Source organism: Oncorhynchus gorbuscha, linkage group LG19, assembly GCF_021184085.1.
Source record: "Oncorhynchus gorbuscha isolate QuinsamMale2020 ecotype Even-year linkage group LG19, OgorEven_v1.0, whole genome shotgun sequence".
Lineage (NCBI taxonomy): Eukaryota > Metazoa > Chordata > Actinopteri > Salmoniformes > Salmonidae > Oncorhynchus > Oncorhynchus gorbuscha.
This window is the reverse complement of record NC_060191.1, coordinates 8,835,211-8,855,227: the sequence shown is the minus strand read 5'-3', so window position 1 is coordinate 8,855,227 and position 20,017 is coordinate 8,835,211. Positions and strand designations below refer to the sequence as shown.

At 52.1% G+C, this 20,017-nt stretch overlaps 1 protein-coding gene across 1 annotated transcript; it reads left to right on the top strand.

Moving 5' to 3' along the window:
• Positions 1-14,307: 14,307 nt before the first annotated feature.
• On the top strand, positions 14,308-19,489 carry LOC124005977 (extensin-like). Its single transcript, XM_046315625.1, has 9 exons — positions 14,308-14,373; positions 15,785-16,298; positions 16,659-16,849; positions 17,120-17,218; positions 17,317-17,586; positions 17,705-17,888; positions 18,189-18,378; positions 18,479-19,202; positions 19,301-19,489. Exons 1-9 carry the CDS (start codon positions 14,308-14,310, stop codon positions 19,487-19,489), a joined length of 2,427 nt encoding a protein of 808 aa, XP_046171581.1.
• Positions 19,490-20,017: the final 528 nt, after the last annotated feature.

Genomic DNA, 20,017 nt, shown 5'->3' with positions numbered 1-20,017 from the left:
GGCTAGCAGAGAGGGAGGAGGAGAGGAGAGTAGAGGGAGAGGGGCCAAAAGTGCTAGCAGAGAGGGAGGAGGAGAGGAGAGGAGAGGGAGAGGGGCCAAAAGGGCAAGCAGAGAGGGAGAGCAGAGGAGAGTAAAGGGAGAGAGGCCAAAAGTGCTAGCAGAGAGGGAGGAGGAGAGGAGAGTAGAGGGAGAGGGGCCAAAAGGGCTAGCAGAGAGGGAGGAGGAGAGGAGAGTAGAGGGAGAGAGGCCAAAAGGGCTAGCAGAGAGGGAGGAGGAGAGGAGAGTAGAGGGAGAGGGGACAAAAGGGCTAGCAGAGAGGGAGGAGGAGAGGAGAGTAGAGGGAGAGGGGCCAAAAGGGCTAGCAGAGAGGGAGGAGGAGAGGAGAGTAGAGGGAGAGGGGCCAAAAGGGCTAGCAGAGAGGGAGGAGGAGAGGAGAGTAGGGAGAGGGGCCAAAAGGGCTAGCAGAGAGGGAGGAGGAGAGGAGAGTAGGGAGAGGGGCCAAAAGGGCTAGCAGAGAGGGAGAGGAGAGGAGAGTAGAGGGAGAGGGGCCAAAAGGGCTAGCAGAGAGGGAGGAGGAGAGGAGAGTAGAGGGAGAGGGGCCAAAAGGGCTAGCAGAGAGGGAGGAGGAGAGGAGAGTAGGGAGAGGGGCCAAAAGGGCTAGCAGAGAGGGAGAGGAGAGGAGAGTAGAGGGAGAGAGGCCAAAAGGGCTAGCAGAGAGGGAGGAGGAGAGGGAGAGGGGCCAAAAGGGCTAGCAGAGAGGGAGGAGGAGAGGGAGAGGGGCCAAAATGGCTAGCAGAGAGGGAGGAGGAGAGGAGAGTAGAGGGAGAGGGGCCAAAAGGGCTAGCAGAGAGGGAGGAGGAGAGGAGAGTAGGGAGAGGGGCCAAAAGGGCTAGCAGAGAGGGAGAGGAGAGGAGAGTAGAGGGAGAGAGGCCAAAAGGGCTAGCAGAGAGGGAGGAGGAGAGGAGAGTAGAGGGAGAGGGGCCAAAAGGGCTAGCAGAGTGGGAGGAGGAGAGGAGAGTAGAGGGAGAGAGGCCAAAAGGGCTAGCAGAGTGGGAGGAGGAGAGGAGAGTAGAGGGAGAGGGGCCAAAAGGGCTAGCAGAGAGGGAGGAGGAGAGGAGAGTAGAGGGAGAGAGGCCAAAAGGGCTAGCAGAGTGGGAGGAGGAGAGGAGAGGAGAGGGAGAGGGGCCAAAAGGGCTAGCAGAGAGGGAGAGGAGAGGGAGAGGGGCCAAAAGGGCTAGCAGAGAGGGAGGAGGGGAGGAGAGTAGAGGGAGAGGGGCTAAAAGGGCTAGCAGAGAGGGAGGAGGAGAGGAGAGTAGAGGGAGAGGGGCCAAAAGGGCTAGCAGAGAGGGAGGAGGAGAGGGAGAGGGGCCAAAAGGGCTAGCAGAGAGGTAGGAGGCGAGGAGAGGGAGAGGGGCCAAAAGGGCTAGCAGAGAGGGAGGAGGAGAGGAGAGGGAGAGGGGCCAAAAAGGCTAGCAGAGAGGGAGGAGGAGAGTAGAGGGAGAGGGGCCAAAAGGGCTAGCAGAGAGGGAGGAGGAGAGTAGAGGGAGAGGGGCCAAAAGGGCTAGCAGAGAGGGAGGAGGAGAGGAGAGGGAGAGGGGCCAAAAGGGCTAGCAGAGAAGGAGGAGGAGAGTAGAGGGAGAGGGGCCAAAAGGGCTAACAGAGAGGAAGGAGGAGAGGAGAGGGAGAGAGGCCAAAAGGGCTAGCAGAGAGGGAGGAGAAGAGGAGAGGAGAGGGAGAGGGAGAGGGGCCAAAAGGGCTAGCAGAGAGGGAGGAGGAGAGTAGAGGGAGAGGGACCAAAAGGGCTAGCAGAGAGGGAGAGGAGAGGGGCCAAAGGGCTAGCAGAGAGGGAGGAGGAGAGGAGAGGGAGAGGGGCCAAAAGGGCTAGCAGAGAGGGAGAGGAGAGGGGCCAAAGGGCTAGCAGAGAGGGAGGAGGAGAGGAGAGGGAGAGGGGCCAAAAGGGCTAGCAGAGAGGGAGAGGAGAGGGGCCAAAGGGCTAGCAGAGAGGGAGGAGGAGAGGAGAGGGAGAGGGGCCAAAAGGGCTAGCAGAGAGGGAGAGGAGAGGGGCCAAAGGGCTAGCAGAGAGGGAGGAGGAGAGGAGAGGGAGAGGGGACAAAAGGGCTAGCAGAGAGGGAGAGGAGAGGGGCCAAAGGGCTAGCAGAGAGGGAGAGGAGAGGGGCCAAAGGGCTAGCAGAGAGGGAGGAGGAGAGGAGAGGGAGAGGGGCCAAAAGGGCTAGCAGAGAGGGAGAGGAGAGGGGCCAAAGGGCTAGCAGAGAGGGAGAGGAGAGGGGCCAAAGGGCTAGCAGAGAGGGAGGAGGAGAGGGAGAGGGGCCAAAAGGGCTAGCAGAGAGGGAGAGGAGAGGGGCCAAAGGGCTAGCAGAGAGGGAGAGGAGAGGGGCCAAAGGGCTAGCAGAGAGGGAGAGGAGAGGGGCCAAAGGGCTAGCAGAGAGGGAGAGGAGAGTGGCCAAAAGGGCTTGCAGTGAGGTAGAGGGGCCAGAAGTGGAGATGAAGGGAAGAGTGGTTGAGGAAGAGTGGGATAAAGAACAGAAGGGAGAAAGATGGAGGAAGAAGCAGAGTGACAGAGGTAGAGGAGGAGTTGGAATAGAGAGATGGAGGGCGTAGTAGAGAAAGATGGGAGGGAGAGGGGGAGATTAAGTGAGGGGTGAGGGGAAGATGAGAAGGAGTCACCTTGCCCCAATCTTTGAATGTGTTTCCCTTCTGTTCCCCTGAGACTGAACAGTGTTATTATACAGTATAATTCACCCCTGGGGAACTGCATCAGCACCGTGATTAGTGAGTCAAGTAGTATTTATGTAGCTATAACCTTCACCAAGCCAGGTAGACTTGAATACTGCACCAGGGTTTGCGCTAACTCAGTCCCAGATCTCGATGTGCCAGGTCCAGGCTTTAAAGTCCAGGATATAGAAGGGTTTTATACCTTTGCCCTATTCTCTGTCAGTGTGTCGTCATTCCCAGAGAGAGTTGGTGTATAGTGAACCAGAATGATTCATACTCAGAGCTATAAACAGAGAGAGTTGATGTATAGTGAACCAGAATGATTCATACTCAGAGCTATAAACAGAGAGAGTTGATGTATAGTGAACCAGAATGATTCATACTCAGAGCTATAAACAGAGAGGGTTGGTGTATAGTGAACCAGAATGATTCATACTCAGAGCTATAAACAGAGAGGGTTGGTGTATAGTGAACCAGAATAATTCATACTCAGAGCTATAAACAGAGAGAGTTGGTGTATAGTGAACCAGAATGATTCATACTCAGAGCTATAAACAGAGAGAGTTGGTGTATAGTGAACCAGAATGATTCATACTCAGAGCTATAAACAGAGAGAGTTGATGTATAGTGAACCAGAATGATTCATACTCAGAGCTATAAACAGAGAGAGTTGATGTATAGTGTACCAGAATGATTCATACTCAGAGCTATAAACAGAGAGAGTTGATGTATAGTGAACCAGAATGATTCATACTCAGAGCTATAAACAGAGAGAGTTGATGTATAGTGTACCAGAATGATTCATACTCAGAGCTATAAACAGAGACAGTTGATGTATAGTGAACCAGAATGATTCATACTCAGAGCTATAAACAGAGAGTGTTGGTGTATAGTGAACCAGAATGATTCATACTCAGAGCTATAAACAGAGCTATAAACAGAGCTATAAACAGAGATAGTTGGTGTATAGTGAACCAGAATGATTCATACTCAGAGCTATAAACAGAGAAGGTTGGTGTATAGTGAACCAGAATGATTCATACTCAGAGCTATAAACAGAGAAGGTTGGTGTATAGTGAACCAGAATGATTCATACTCAGAGCTATAAACAGAGAAGGTTGGTGTATAGTGAACCAGAATGATTCATACTCATACTAAACTACTCTTCCTTCAGGAACAGAGCTAAACACATTAGTGCTGCTACTCTAAGTGTTTTCTTTCCTGCATCATGCTCTTTATACAGCGCACTAACATAGTGTTCATTAGGCCCTACTCCCTCCTCTCCTCCTCCCTCCTTTCCACCTCCCTCCTCTCCTCCTCTCCCCCACTAATAACAGCTTTCCTGTTTTCTCCCGCCTCTCCACCTCCAACCCTTCATTACGCCTTCATGCAGGAAACATAAATGCACAGCGTACCACAGCTCATCTCCCTCCGCCTTGTTTCTCTCCATCTCTCTCTATCTCTTCATCTCTCTAACTCTGCCTGCTTCATCTCTCCTTCTTTCCTTTGCTATATCCTTCCATCCTCCCACCACCACGGGCTCTCCTCTCTATCGATCCATCTCTTCACCTCCGTTTCTCCATCTACCCATCCCTACACCACCACCGTCTCTTCCTCTGTCTGCTGATAAAGATCTTTAATGAATCAATCCAGATGCTACTCACATAATCTCTCTCTCAATTCAAAGGTCTTTATTGGCATGGGAAACATATGTTTACATTGCCAAAGCAAGTTAAATAGACAATAAACAAAATGGAAATAAACATTTAACATTTACATTTAAGTCATTTAGCAGACGCTCTTATCCAGAGCGACTTACAAACAAGGTAAATAAAACATGAACAGTAAACATTACACTCAAAACAGTTTTAAATATTTTAAGTGTTGTAACAATGTGCAAATAGGTCACAAAACAGGTCCCAGATCTTGCTGCTGTGATGGCACACTGTCACGACTTCCGCCGAAGTCGGCTACTCTCCTTGTTCGGGCGGCATTCGACGCAACTGACTTTCTAGCCATCGTCGCTCCATTTTTCATGTATCCATTTGTTTTGTCTTGTTCCCTGCACACCTGGTTTTCATGCCCCAATCAATCTACATGTATTTATTCCTCTGTTCCCCATCATGTCTTTGTGTGAGATTGTTTGTGTTTGTGTGTATTGTTGACGCGCCAGGCTGGCTTGTTTTTTCTGTGTTATTTTTCAAGAAGATGTTTATTGTTAAACATAATTATTGTGACTGTTTTGCGTGTTTTGCACTTTTGCCTCAATAAAGTGTGTGCCTGTTCACAAATCTCTGCTCTCCTGCACCTGACTTCGCTACCAGTACGCACACATCTGACACACACTGTGGTACTTCACCTCATAGATACTATGGGAGTTTATTAAGATTGGATTTGTTTTCAAATTCTTTATTGGTCTGTGTAATCTGAGAGAAATATGTGTCTCTGATTTGGACATACAGTTGGCAGGAGGTTAGTGCAGCTAACTTTCCACCTCATTTTGTGGGCAGTTGGCACATAGCCTGTCTTCTCTTGAGAGCAAGGTCTGTCAACTGCTCACCCAGAAGCAGCACTCCTAGTGGCCGGGGACTTTAATGCAGGCAAACTTAAATCAGTTTTACCAAATTTTTACCAGCATGTCACATGTGCAACCAGGGGGAAAAAAATCCTAGACCACCTTTACTCCACACACAGAGTTGCATACTAAGCTCTCGCCCGCCCTCCATTTGGCAATTTTGACCATAATTCTATCTTCCTGATTCCTGCTTACATGCAAAAACTAAAGCAGAAAGTACCAGTGACTCGCTCAATACGGAAGTGGTCAGATGACACGGATGCTACACTACAGGACGGTTTTGCAAGCACAGACTGGAATATGTTCCGGGATTCATTCAATGGCATTGAGGAATACACCACATCAGTCATCGGCTTCATCAATAAGTACATCGACGACATTGTCCCCACAGTGACTGTACGTACATATCCCAACCAGAAGCCATGGATTACAGGCAACATCCAAATCGAGCTAAAAGCTAGAGCTGCCACTTTCAGGGAATGGGAGACTAATCTGGACGCTTACAAGAAATCCCGCTATGCTCTTAGACGAACCATCAAACAAGCAAAGCGTCAATACAGGATTCATATTGAATCCTACCACACCCGGCTCTGACACTCGTCGGATGTGGCAGGGATTGAAAACTATTACGGGCTACAAAGGGAAACCCAGACACGAGCTGCCCAGTGACGGGAGCCTACCAGATGAGCTAAATACCATTTATGCTCGCTTCGAGGCAAGCAACACCGAAGCATGCACGAGAGAACCAGCTGTTCTGGATGACTGTGATAACGCCGATGTGAACAAAACCTTTAAACAGGTCAACATTCACAAAGCCGCTGGGCCAGATGGATTACCAGGACGTGTACTCAAAGCATGCACGGACCAACTGTCAAGTGTCTTGACTGACATTTTCAACCTCTCCCTTACCGAGTCTGTAATACCTACATGTTTCATGTAGAGTATTATTTTTGGGCGCCGATTTGCCGATTAAAAAATAAATAATATATATATATATATATTTTAATGTATTTTAGTATTATTATTATTTTTATATATTTTTTATTTTTATCAAATCAAATCAAATGTATTTATATAGCCCTTCGTGCATCAGCTGATATCTCAAAGTGCTGTACAGAAACCCAGCCTAAAACCTCAAACAGCAAGCAATGCAGGTGTAGAAGCACGGTGGCTAGGAAAAACTCCATAGAAAGGCCAAAACCTAGGAAGAAACCTAGAGAGGAACCAGGCTATGTGGGGTGGCCAGTCCTCTTCTGGCTGTGCCGGGTGGAGATTATAACAGAACATGGCCAAGATGTTAAAATGTTCATAAATGACCAGCATGGTCAAATAATAATAAGGCAGAACAGTTGAAACTGGAGCAGCAGCACGGCCAGGTGGACTGGGGACAGCAAGGAGTCATCATGTCAGGTAGTCCTGGGGCATGGTCCTAGGGCTCAGGTCAGTTGAAACTGGAGCAGCAGCACGGCCAGGTGGACTACCATTTATTGAACTAGGCAATTCAGTTAAAAACACATTCTTATTTTCAATGACAGCCTAGGAACGGTGGGTTGACTGCCTCGTTCAAGGGCAGAACGACAGATTTTCGGGGGATCCAATCTTGCAACCTTACAGTTAACTAGTCCAACGCAATAACGACCTGCCTCTCTCTCGTTGCACTCCACAAGGAGACTGACTGCCTGTTACGCGAATGCAGTAAGCTAAGGTAAATTGCTAGCTAGCATTAAACTTATCTAATAAAAAAACAATCAATCATAATCACTAGTTAACTACACATGGTTGATGATATTACTAGATATTATCTAGCTTGTCCTCCATTGCATATAATCTGACTGAGCATACAAGTATCTAAGTATCTGACTGAGCGGTGGTAGGCAGAAGCAGGCACGTAAACATGAATTCAAACAGCACTATAGTGTGTTTTGCCAGCAGCTCTTCGTTGTGCGTCAAGCATTGCGCTGTTTATGACTTCAAGCCTATTAACTCCCAAGATGAGGCTGGTGTAACCGAAGTGAAATGGCTAGCTAGTTAGCCCGCGCTAATAGCGTTTCAAACTTCACTCGCTCTGAGCCTTGGGGTGGTTGTTTCCCTTGCTCTGCATGGGTAATGCGGCTTCGATGGTGGCTGTTGTCGTTGTGTTGCTGGTTCGAGCCCAAGGATGAGCGTGGAGAGGGACGGAAGCTATAATGTTACACTGGCAATATTAAAGTGCCTATAAGAACATCTAGTCAAAGGTTAATGAAATACGAATGGTGTAGAGGGAAATAGTTCCTATAATAACTACAACCTAAAACTTCTTACCTGGGAATATTGAAGACTCATGTTAAAAGGAACCACCAGCTTTCATATGTTTTCATGTTCTGAGCAAGGAACTGAAACGTTAGCTTTCTTACATAGCACATATTGCACTTTTACTTTCTTCTCCAACACTTTGTTTTTGCATTATTTAAACCAAATTGAACATGTTTCATTATTTATTTGAGGCTAAATAGATTTTATTGATGTTTTATATTAAGTTAAAATAAGTGTTAATTCAGTATTGTTGTAATTGTCATTATTACAAATAAAAAATATAACAAATGGTCCGATTAATCGGTATCGGCTTTTTGGTCCTCCAATCAAATCAAATGTATTTATATAGCCCTTCGTACATCAGCTGATACCTCACAGTGCTGTACAGAAACCCAGCCTAAAACCCCAAACAGCAAGCAATGCAGGTGTTGAAACATGTTGGCTAGGAAAAACCCCCGTGAAAGGCCAAAACCTAGGAAGAAACCTATAGAGGAACCAGGCTATGAGGGGTGGCCAGTCCTCTTCTGGCTGTGCCGGGTGGAGATTATAACAGAACATGGCCAAGATGTTCAAATGTTCATAAATGACCAGCATGGTCAAATAATAGGTCTGGGACAGGTAGCCCATCCGGTGAACAGGTCAGGATTCCATAGCCACAGGCATAACAGTTGAAACTGGAGCAGCAGCACGGCCAGGTGGACTGGGGATAGCAAGGAGTCATCATGCCAGGTAGTCCTGAGGCATGGTCCTAGGGCTCAGGTCCTCCGAAAGAGAGAAAGAACAAGAGAATTAGAGAGAGCATACTTGCTGGTCATGGCACACATCAACAGCATCCTCCCGGACACCCTAGACCCACTACAATTTGCATACCACCCCAACAGATCCACAGATGACGCAATCTCAATCTCACTCCATGCTGCCCTTTTTCACCTGGACAAAAGGGACACCTATGTGAGAATGCTGTTCATTGACTACAGCTCAGCGTTCAACACCATAGTGCCCACAAAGCTCGTTACTAAGCTAAAGACTCTGGGACTAAACACCTCTCTCTGCAACTGGAACCTGGACTTCCTGATGGGCCGCCCCCAGGTGGTAAAAATAGGCAACATCACATCTGCCACACTGATCCTCAACACTGGGGCCCCTCAGGGGTGTGTACTTAGTCCCCTCCTGTCTTCCCTGTTCACCCATGACTGCGTGGCCAAACACAACACCAACACCATCATTAAGTTTGCTGATGACACAACAGTGGTAGGCCTGATCACCGACAACGATGAGACGGCCTATAGGGAGGAGGTCAGAGAACTGGCAGTGTGGTGCCAGGACAACAACCTCTCCCTCATTGTAAGCAAGACAAAGGAGCTAATCGTGGACTACAAGAAATGGTGGGCCGAACAGGTCCCCATTAACATCGGCAGGGCTGTAGTGGAGCAGATCAAGAGTTTCAAGTTCCTTGGTTTCCACATCACCAACGAACTATCATGGTCCAAACATACAAAGACTGTCGTGAAGAGGGCACAAGTGTAGTGACCCCCCCACCCCACCCTTTTGTACACTGTTTGTTTGTTATCTATGCATAGTCACTTCGCCCCCACCTACATGTACAGATTACCTCAACTAGCCTGTACCCCTGCACACTGACTCGGTACCGGTGCCCCCTTGTATATAGCCTCGTTATTCTTATTGTGTTATTTTTTATTATTACTTTTTATTTTAGTCTACTTTGTAAATATTTTCTTCTTCTTGAACTGCACAAGTTCGTTTTGCCGATGGCAGCCTCTCTCAGTAAGTCTGTACATAGGCAAAGCTTTCCATCATTTTGGGTCAGGCATTCTACTACGGTGCACTCTGTTTTAATTTATTTTATTTAATGAGGCAAGTAAGTTAAGAACAAGTTCTTATTTACAATGACAGCCTAGGAACAGTGGGTTAACGGCCTTGTTCAGGGGCAGAACGACAGACTTTCACCTTGTCAGCTTGGGGATTCGATCTAGCAGCCTTTCAGTTACTGGCCCAACACTCTAACCACTAGGCTACCTGCCGCCCCTCCACTCTAACCACTAGGCTACCTGCCGCCCCTCCACTCTAACCACTAGGCTACCTGCCGCCCCTCTACTCTAACCACTAGGCTACCTGCCGCCCCTCCACTTTAACCACTAGGCTACCTGCCGCCCCTCTACTCTAACCACTAGGCTACCTGCCGCCCCTCTACTCTAACCACTAGGCTACCTGCCGCCCCTCCACTCTAACCACTAGGCTACCTGCCGCCCCTCCACTCTAACCACTAGGCTACCTGCCGCCCCTCTACTCTAACCACTAGGCTACCTGCCGCCCCTCTACTCTAACCACTAGGCTACCTGCTAGCATTCAATTTTTCTGTCTTTTTTTGCTAATTCTTTCCAATGTGTCAAGTAATTCTCTTTTTCGTTTTCTCATGATCTGGTTGGGTCTATTTGTGTTCCTGTCCTGGGGCTCTGTGGATTCTGTTTGTGTTTGTGAGCAGAGTCCCCATATCAATTGACAGAGGGGACTCTTCTCCAGGTTCATCTCTCTGTAGGTGAGGGCTTTGTAATGGATCATTTGAGAATCACTTATTTTTAGGTGGTTGTAGAATTTAATTGCTCTTTTCTGGATTTTGATAATTAGTGTGAATCGTCCTATTTCTGCTCTGTATGCATTATTTGGTGTTTTACGTTGTACACTGAATATGTTTTTGCAGAATTTTGCATGCAAAGTCTCAATTTTGTGTTTGTCCCATTTTCTGAATTATTGGTTGCTGAGCGGACCCCAGAACCTAAAAGGGCAATGGGTTCTATAACTGATTCAAGTCAAATTTATGTTCCTTTTGATGGCGTAGAAGGCCCCTCTTGCCTTGTCTCTCAGATCGTTCACAGCTTTGTGGAAGTTACCTTTGGTGCTGATGTTTAGGCCGAGGTAGGTACTGTGGTAGGTATTGTGGTAGGTATTGTGTTTTGTGTGCCCTAGGGCAACAGTGTCTGGGTGGAATTTGTTTTTATGGTCCTGGCAAATTGACCTTTTTTGGGAAACCATTCTTTTTGTCTTACTGAGATTAACTGTCAGGGCCCAAGTCTGATAGAATCTGTGCAGAAGATCTAGGTGCTGCTGTATCCCTCCTTGGTTGGGGACAGAGGCACCAGGACATCACCAAACAGTAGACTTCAGATTCTAGTAGGATGAGGTGCTGCAGATTGATTCACAGACACACTGGAGCCCCCAGCCCACCCAGCCTCCCAGAGAGTAACTCTACATTGGCCTCATATTCTATTTTCTGCACTACATCTCTTTCTGCCTCTCCTTCTCTCTTTTTCTCTTTTCTCTCTTTCCCTCTCTGCCCATCTCTCTGTCCATGTCTCCCTGTTCCTGTGTGCACTCTCCAGTGGTGTCATTGACCAGAGTGCAGTGTGTGTGTGTGTGTGTGTGTGTGTGTGTGTGTGTGTGTGTGTGTGTGTGTGTGTGTGTGTGTGTGTGTGTGTGTGTGTGTGTGTGTGTGTGTGTGTGTGTGTGTGTGTGTGTGTGTGTGTGTGTGTGTGTGTGTGTGTGTGTGTGTGCCATGTGCACATGTATAGTCAGCTGGTTTCTGAGAGAGAGAATAATATAAAGACATCCAAGTAAAGGGAGATGGAGTAAGAGAGAACAGAAGAGTAAAAACACAAGAGAGAATGAGGAGAGAAGTGGAACAGAGGGTGTGTAGATAAGGAGGGGCGGGGAGAGAGAAAGTATGAGATGGAGGGGTGCTGAGTGGGGTCATCCTCAGTTCTTTGTTATTGTCTGGAGAAGACAATCAAGGCTCACAGAGTATGTTTCTAAGTGTGTCTCTAATGGGGAACGTCCAGGCATGTGTGTGTGTGTGGGTTTGTTCTCACAACAAGGAATAGAAGACCTGATGATGGCATAGGGTAGGAGCAGAGAGAGAGCGAGAGACGTCCTTGGTCCTAAATGGGGGTGGGCGGTGTTGGGGTGTCATGTCCCTGGCGGTGGAAAGTGTGTCACACACGCACGCACACAAACCGACACACACATACTGACACACACATACTGACAAACACACACACACAGTCACTACTCATGCAGAGAGAAAAATGTGCATGCAGACTTACAGTACACACAGAGACTAATGAGAAATGGAGCCTACAACACTAAACCCACACACAGGCTGTCTCTGCTGTACACTCCCTCACACACTAATGAGTGATTCAGAGACACACACAAACACCTGTATATTTACCACTGGGTTGCTAAGGCCGTGTGTGCATTGGATGAAATTGAAGCACTAGCGTATTTATGTGTGTGTGCGTGTTTGTGTGTTTGTATGTCCTGGCTGGCTGATTGCTTCACTAGGCCTCTCTCTGTAATGAAAAGAGGCTCAGTGTGGTACGATGTGCTCAGACATATTAAATGAATAGACCAGCTCAGCCCTTAGGTCCCCCAGTTTCTCTCTCACAGGACCAAGACAGCAAAACAAACCATCAAACTCTCACCATTAGGCTGCTCTGGGGGTTGTGTGTGTGTGTGTGTGTGTGTGTGTGTGTGTGTGTGTGTGTGTGTGTGTGTGTGTGTGTGTGTGTGTGTGTGTGTGTGTGTGTGTGTGTGTGTGTGTGTGTGTGTGTGTGTGTGTGTGTGTGTGTGTGTGTGTGTGTGTGTGTGTGTGTGTGTGTGTGTGTGTTTATGTGTGTGTGTCTTTATGTGTGTGTGTCTTTGTGTGTGTGTAGCACATGACTTCAAGGATGGGAAAGAATCAATGATTGTACGAGAGAGAAAAGAGGAGGTTCTGCCTTTTCTTCTTTAATTTGTGTCTGGCTATTAGCATTCTGAACATGGCACTGGTAGAACGACAGAGGAAAGAGGAGAGGGAGAATGGAAAGAATAGCAGAGAGGAGCGTAACAGGAGGGGAATAAAGACAAAGAAGAGGAGGAGAAGACTGTATAGAGAATAGGGGGAGAAAATGTGAAAAGAGAGAGGTGTATAGGTTGGAGAGAGAAAGACAGGATAAGAAAAGACTAAGAGAAGTCAAGCTACACATTTAACCCTCGCAGTCTCTGTACAGGTCACTGCACACACACGCGGGCTGGCACACACACATATACTCACATATACACTCACTCACACATACACACACACACACACACTCACACAGACACACACTCACATATACACACTCACTCACATTCACACATACACACACACACCCTTTACTTACGCTGAAAGAGAGAGAACACATTGTGACATTCACTTCAACAGACATTGAGAGAGCCTGCCACCTCTCTTAACAGACTAATACGATGACATAAAACCCCTGTCGAGCAACAAGCCTTCCAAATGACCTCTACCAGTGTTCACAGCCACGCTAGTGTGTGTGGATGGCACAGACAAGGGCATCAGTCTCTCAGGAGCAAATTGGTTCATTCATTCATATGTAAGGCGCCTGTCTTCCACAACAGTAGCTGGGCTCTGCTGGGCTGGGAGGGTACAGAGAGATGGCTAGCATTGTCTATTCAGTTTAGCCTGTTTAGAGCAAAGCGGTGCTCTAACATGTTAATATGCTACAGAGCAGACGTGACCTCACTGACTAACCTCACAGCATCTCTCATCATGTTGTCCTTTCTCTTCTCCTACCCTCTCTCCCTTTTTCCTCTCTCCCTGAGTCACTACCCAACCATAGCACAGGGTTGTGTGTGTGTGTGTGTGTGTGTGTGTGTGTGTGTGTGTGTGTGTGTGTGTGTGTGTGTGTGTGCGTGCGTGCGTGCGTGCGTGCGTGCGTGCGTGCGTCTGTGTGTGTGTGTGTGTGTGTATATTATTTAGCTTGAGTCTGAATCAGTGTGAGACACAGATGGTTTTTGGCTGTATCAATGTATTTTTGCTGGGCTGAACTAAGCTCTGTGTCTGGCTGTAATGTTTGAGTGGTTGTGTTGAGCTGTATGGGCCCACTTTAGCTATCTCAGTCACTGTGTGTGCTTGACCCCAGTGGGAGAAAGGGTCATGGCTGGGACACAGTATACTTACAGTGTATGTACCCCATGAGCTGTACTCTATGACCTCACTGTGTGTCTCTGTCTGTCTGTTGGATTGTGTTCACTCTACAAGTACTCTGAATATGCTTAAAATGAACTGTGTGTGTGTGTGTGTGTGTGTGTGTGTGTGTGTGTGTGTGTGTGTGTGTGTGTGTGTGTGTGTGTGTGTGTGTGTGTGTGTGTGTGTGTGTGTGTGTGTGTGTGTGTGTGTGTGTGTGTGTGTGTGTGTGTGTGTGTGTGTGTGTGTGTGTGTTTGATTGTGTTCACCCTACAAGTACTGTAGAGTATGTGCTGTGTTATATGTGTGAGTGGTGTCTGTGCGTCAGAGTGTGTGTGTGTGTGGTGTGTATGTGTGTACGTTGTAAGTGCTGGGGGTTGTTGGTCGGTCATGCTGGTGGCAGTCAGCATTACTCAGGGATGATTGGAGCGGGGGAGGTGGGAGGAGGCGGAGGAGAGGGTGACAGAAAGATAAAGGAGATGGAGGGATGGAAGGGAAGATGGAGAGTGTAGGACATGTTTGAAAGGGGGAGAGTGTGCGCGGAGGAGTGTAACACACAAACAGGGTTATGTTGTTAAATGAAGATGAACGATAGAGCGTGTCCCGTGTGTAAAGGGATAGATAGAGGGGATAAGGAGAGGGAGAGTGCTTAACGCCTAGCCAGCCATGAGGACAGGAAATGAGGAACAACCTGCTCACTCTGAAGTCCTCCTACAAAATGAATGGGTGTTGCACCATCGAAGAGGTTGGATCCTCGTAAGATAAAACATGAAATGGACAGCACTCCAAAGGTTAAATGTACAACACATTTATAACAAATTATTCAGTGTTCTCCATTTAGTTTTTCCTGCATCATAAGGAAATCCCATAATATCTCTCTCTCTCTCTGCCATCGCCATCCAGGACACGATGACATCACCTCTGAGACAGGGAGAGAGTGTTTACGTCGCCGCGGCAACTGCTCTCCTCCAGCTGTTGCCAGGCGCCAGTCTCCATGGAGATGGATGAGGATGGGGATTAAGAGTGAGGGGTTGAAAAGGGGGTATAGATGGGGGCTAGAGTAGGAGAGGGGGATTCTAACTACATAGCTATGTGTGTGACACGTGTGTGTTTTGCCGTGTGTGGAAAAGGTCATCTGATGATGTCATTATGTATAATGGTAATGTTAATAAAGATTAGAAAAGGCCTAATTGAAGTAGAGGGGGAATTAGACTGCTCCTTATGATAATACACTGAGCTTTTGAACCACAGGAGCTTGACCCGCTCGGTTCGTGTGTGTGGGAGAGAGAGGCGTGTGTGTTTGTCTGTCTGTGTGTGTGTGAGGGAGGGAGAGGTGTGTGTGAGGGAGAGGTGTGTGTGAGGGAGAGGTGTGTGTGTGTGTGTGTGTGTGTGTGTGTGTGTGTGTGTGTGTGTGTGTGTGTGTGTGTGTGTGTGTGTGTGTGTGTGTGTGTGTGTGTGTGTGTGTGTGTGTGTGTGCGTGTGTGCGTGCGTGCGTGCGTGCGTGCGTGCGTGCGTGCGTGCGTGCGTGCGTGCGTGCGTGTGTAGGACTGATTATACATAGGACTATAATCAGTCCTATGTAGTAATACAGGCTGTCACCGGGCCAATTCCTTAATCTTCATTCTCCATCCCTCCATCCGGTCTTCAGTCCCCCCATCTCCCCCACTCCCTAGCCTCCCAGCCCTTTAGCCCCCAGCCCGCCATCCGGCCTCCAGTCCCCCCATCTCCCCCACTCCCTAGCATCCCAGCCCTTTAGCCCCCAGCTTCCCATCTGGTCTCCAGTCCCCCCATCTCCCCCACTCCCCAGCCCCCATCCAGTCTCCAGCCCCCATCTCCCCCACTCCCCAGCACCCCATCCGGTCTCCAGTCCCCCCATCTCCCCCACTCCCTAGCATCCCAGCCCTTTAGCCCCCAGCCCCCATCCGGTCTCCAGTCCCCCATCTCCCACACTCCCTAGCCTCCCAGCCCTTCAGCTCCAGCCCCCCATCCGGTCTCCAGTCCCCCCATCTCCCACACTCCCTAGCCTCCCAGCCCTTCAGCCCCAGCCCGCCATCCGGCCTCCAGTCCCCCCATCTCCCCCACTCCCTAGCATCCTAGCCCTTTAGCCCCCAGCTTCCCATCTGGTCTCCAGTCCCCCCATCTCCCCCACTCCCTAGCCTCCCAGTCCTTTAGCCCCCAGCCCCCATCCGGTCTCCAGTCCCCCCATCTCCCCCACTCCCCAGCCCCCATCCAGTCTCCAGCCCCCCATCTCCCCCACTCCCCAGCACCCCATCCGGTCTCCAGTCCCCCATCTCCCCCACTCCCTAGCCCCCCATCCAGTCTCCAACCCCCATCTCCCCCACTCCCCAGCACCCCATCCGGTCTCCAGTCCCCCCATCTCCCCCACTCCCCAGCCCCCATCCAGTCTCCAGCCCCCATCTCCCCCACTCCCCAGCACCCCATCCGGTCTCCAGTCCCCCCATCTCCCCCACTCCCTAGCATCCCAGCCCTTTAGCCCCCAGCCCCCATCCGGTCTCCAGTCCCCCCATCTCCCACACTCCCTAGCCTCCCAGCCCTTCAGCTCCAGCCCCCATCCGGTCTCCAGTCCCTCCATCTCCCCCACTCCCCAGCCCCCCATCCAGTCTCCAGCCCCCCATCTCCCCCACTCCCCAGCCCCCCATCCGGTCTCCAGTCCCCCCATCTCCCCCACTCCCTAGCCTCCCAGCCCTTTAGCTCCCAGCCCCCATCTGGTCTCCAGTCCCCCCATCTCCCCAACTCCCTAGCCTCCCAGCCCTTTAGCCCCCAGCCCCCCATCTGGTCTCCAGTCCCCCCATCTCCCCCACTCCCTAGCCTCCCAGCCCTTTAGCCCCCAGCCCCCATCTGGACTCCAGTCCCCCATCTCCCCCACTCCCTAGCCTCCCAGCCCTTTAGCCCCCAGCCCCCCATCTGGTCTCAATTCCCCCCACTCCCCAGTCCCCCATCTGGTCTCAATTCCCCCCACTCCCCAGCCCCCATCTGGTCTCAATTCCCCCCATCTCCCCCACTCCCCAGCCTCCCAGCCCTTTAGCCCCCAGCCCCCATCCGGTCTCCAGTCCCCCCATATCCCCCACTCCCTAGCCTCCCAGCCCTTCAGCTCCAGCCCCCATCCGGTCTCCAGTCCCCCCATCTCCCCCACTCCCCAGCTCCCCATCCAGTCCTCAGCCCCCATCTCCCCCACTCCCCAGCCCCCCATCCGGTCTCCAGTCCCCCCATCTCCCCACTCCCCAGCCCCCCATCCAGCTCCAGTCCCCCCATCTCCCCCACTCCCTAGCCTCCCAGCCCTTTAGCCCCCAGCCCCCCATCTGGACTCCAGTCCCCCCATCTCCCCACTCCCTAGCCTCCCAGCCCTTTAGCCCCCAGCCCCCCATCTGGTCTCAATTCCCCCCACTCCCCAGTCCCCCATCTGGTCTCAATTCCCCCCACTCCCCAGCCCCCATCTGGTCTCAATTCCCCCCATCTCCCCCACTCCCTAGCATCCCAGCCCTTTAGCCCCCAGCCCCCCATCCGGTCTCCAGTCCCCCCATCTCCCACACTCCCTAGCCTCCCAGCCCTTCAGCTCCAGCCCCCATCCGGTCTCCAGTCCCCCATCTCCCACACTCCCTAGCCTCCCAGCCCTTCAGCCCCAGCCCGCCATCCGGCCTCCAGTCCCCCCATCTCCCCCACTCCCTAGCATCCTAGCCCTTTAGCCCCCAGCTTCCCATCTGGTCTCCAGTCCCCCCATCTCCCCCACTCCCTAGCCTCCCAGTCCTTTAGCCCCCAGCCCCCATCCGGTCTCCAGTCCCCCCATCTCCCCCACTCCCCAGCCCCCATCCAGTCTCCAGCCCCCATCTCCCCCACTCCCCAGCACCCCATCCGGTCTCCAGTCCCCCATCTCCCCCACTCCCTAGCCCCCCATCCAGTCTCCAACCCCCATCTCCCCCACTCCCCAGCACCCCATCCGGTCTCCAGTCCCCCCATCTCCCCACTCCCCAGCCCCCATCCAGTCTCCAGCCCCCCATCTCCCCCACTCCCCAGCACCCCATCCGGTCTCCAGTCCCCCCATCTCCCCCACTCCCTAGCATCCCAGCCCTTTAGCCCCCAGCCCCCCATCCGGTCTCCAGTCCCCCCATCTCCCACACTCCCTAGCCTCCCAGCCCTTCAGCTCCAGCCCCCATCCGGTCTCCAGTCCCTCCATCTCCCCCACTCCCCAGCCCCCCATCCAGTCTCCAGCCCCCATCTCCCCCACTCCCCAGCCCCCATCCGGTCTCCAGTCCCCCCATCTCCCCCACTCCCTAGCCTCCCAGCCCTTTAGCTCCCAGCCCCCCATCTGGTCTCCAGTCCCCCCATCTCCCCCACTCCCTAGCCTCCCAGCCCTTTAGCCCCCAGCCCCCCATCTGGACTCCAGTCCCCCCATCTCCCCCACTCCCTAGCCTCCCAGCCCTTTAGCCCCCAGCCCCCATCTGGTCTCAATTCCCCCACTCCCCAGTCCCCCATCTGGTCTCAATTCCCCCACTCCCCAGCCCCCTATCTGGTCTCAATTCCCCCATCTCCCCCACTCCCCAGCCTCCCAGCCCTTTAGCCCCCAGCCCCCATCCGGTCTCCAGTCCCCCCATATCCCCCACTCCCTAGCCTCCCAGCCCTTCAGCTCCAGCCCCCATCCGGTCTCCAGTCCCCCCATCTCCCCCACTCCCCAGCTCCCCATCCAGTCCTCAGCCCCCATCTCCCCCACTCCCCAGCCCCCATCCGGTCTCCAGTCCCCCCATCTCCCCACTCCCCAGCCCCCATCCAGCTCCAGTCCCCCCATCTCCCCCACTCCCCAGCCCTTCAGCCCCCAGCCCCCATCTGGTCTCCAGTCCCCCCATCTCCCCCACTACCCAGCCCTTCAGCCCCCTTCCAGTCTCCAGCCCCCCATCTACCCACTCCACAGCCCTTCAGCCCCCAGCCCCCCATCTGGTCTCCAGTCCCCCCATCTCCCCCACTACCCAGCCCTTCAGCCCCCTTCCAGTCTACAGCCCCCCCCATCTCCCCACTCCCCAGCCTTTCAGCCCCCAGCCCCCATCTGGTCTCCAGTCCCCCCATCTCCCCACTACCCAGCCCTTCAGCCTCCCTTCCAGTCTCCAGCCCCCCATCTCCCCACGCCCCAGCCCTTCAGCCCCCAGCCCCCATCTGGTCTCCAGTCCCCCCATCTCGCCCACTACCCAGCCCTTCAGCCCCCATCCAGTCTCCAGCCCCCCCATCTCCCCACTCCCCAGCCCTTCAGCCCCCATTCCAGTCTCCAGCCCCCCATCTCCCCACTACCCAGCCCTTCAGCCCCCCAGCCCCCCATCTGGTCTCCAGTCCCCCATCTCCCCCACTACCCAGCCCCCATCTGGTCTCCAGTCCCCCCATCTCCCCCACTACCCAGCCCTTCAGCCCCCTTCCAGTCTCCAGTCCCCACTCCCCAGCCCTTCAGCCCCCAGCCCCCATCTGGTCTCCAGTCCCCCCATCTCCCCCACTACCCAGCCCTTCAGCCCCCATCCAGTTTCCAGCCCCCCATCTCCCCACTCCCCAGCCCTTCAGCCCCCCAGCCCCCATCTGGTCTCCAGTCCCCCCATCTCCCCCACTACCCAGCCCTTCAGCCCCCATCCAGTCTCCAGTCCCCACTCCCCAGCCCCCAGCCCCCATCTGGTCTCCAGTCCCCCCATCTCCCCCACTACCCAGCCCTTCAGCCCCCCATCCAGTCTCCAGCCCCCCCATCTCCCCACTCCCCAGCCCTTCAGCCCCCCAGCCCCCATCTGGTCTCCAGTCCCCCCATCTCCCCCACTACCCAGCCCTTCAGCCCCCATCCAGTCTCCAGCCCCCCATCTCCCCACTCCCCAGCCTAAGGGACACCCAACCCCTCCACAATAATAAAGCTTATCTAAGCCTGTCAGGGCTTCTATCCAAGCCCTGCTTCAATACTGTACTGCCAGCACACTAAACCTATAGTACATTAGCTTAGAGCAGAGTATCTTGGCCATATACCACAAACACCAAACCTGATCCATTCTGTAAGTGACTTTTGCCCCCAAGGTCTCATAGTCATTTCACACTGTTTACAGTATAGGGCAGTAGAGCATTGGGCTCATAAGCGAAAGGTCGCTAGTTCAAATCCTTGAGCTGACAAGGTGAATAAACTAGCGATGTATCCTTGAGCAAGGCACTTAACCCCGATTGCTCCAGGGTTGATAATGGCAGACCCTGGCCAAGTGCAGGGGGAGTTGGGATAGGCAAAAAACACATTTCCAATTCACATACACGACCGGTCTCAACGTCAACAGTGAAGAGGTGACTCAGGGATGCTGGCCTTCTAGGCACAGTTCCTCTGTGTCTGTTTTCGTTTTATTGGCCAGTCTGAGATATGGCTTTTTCTT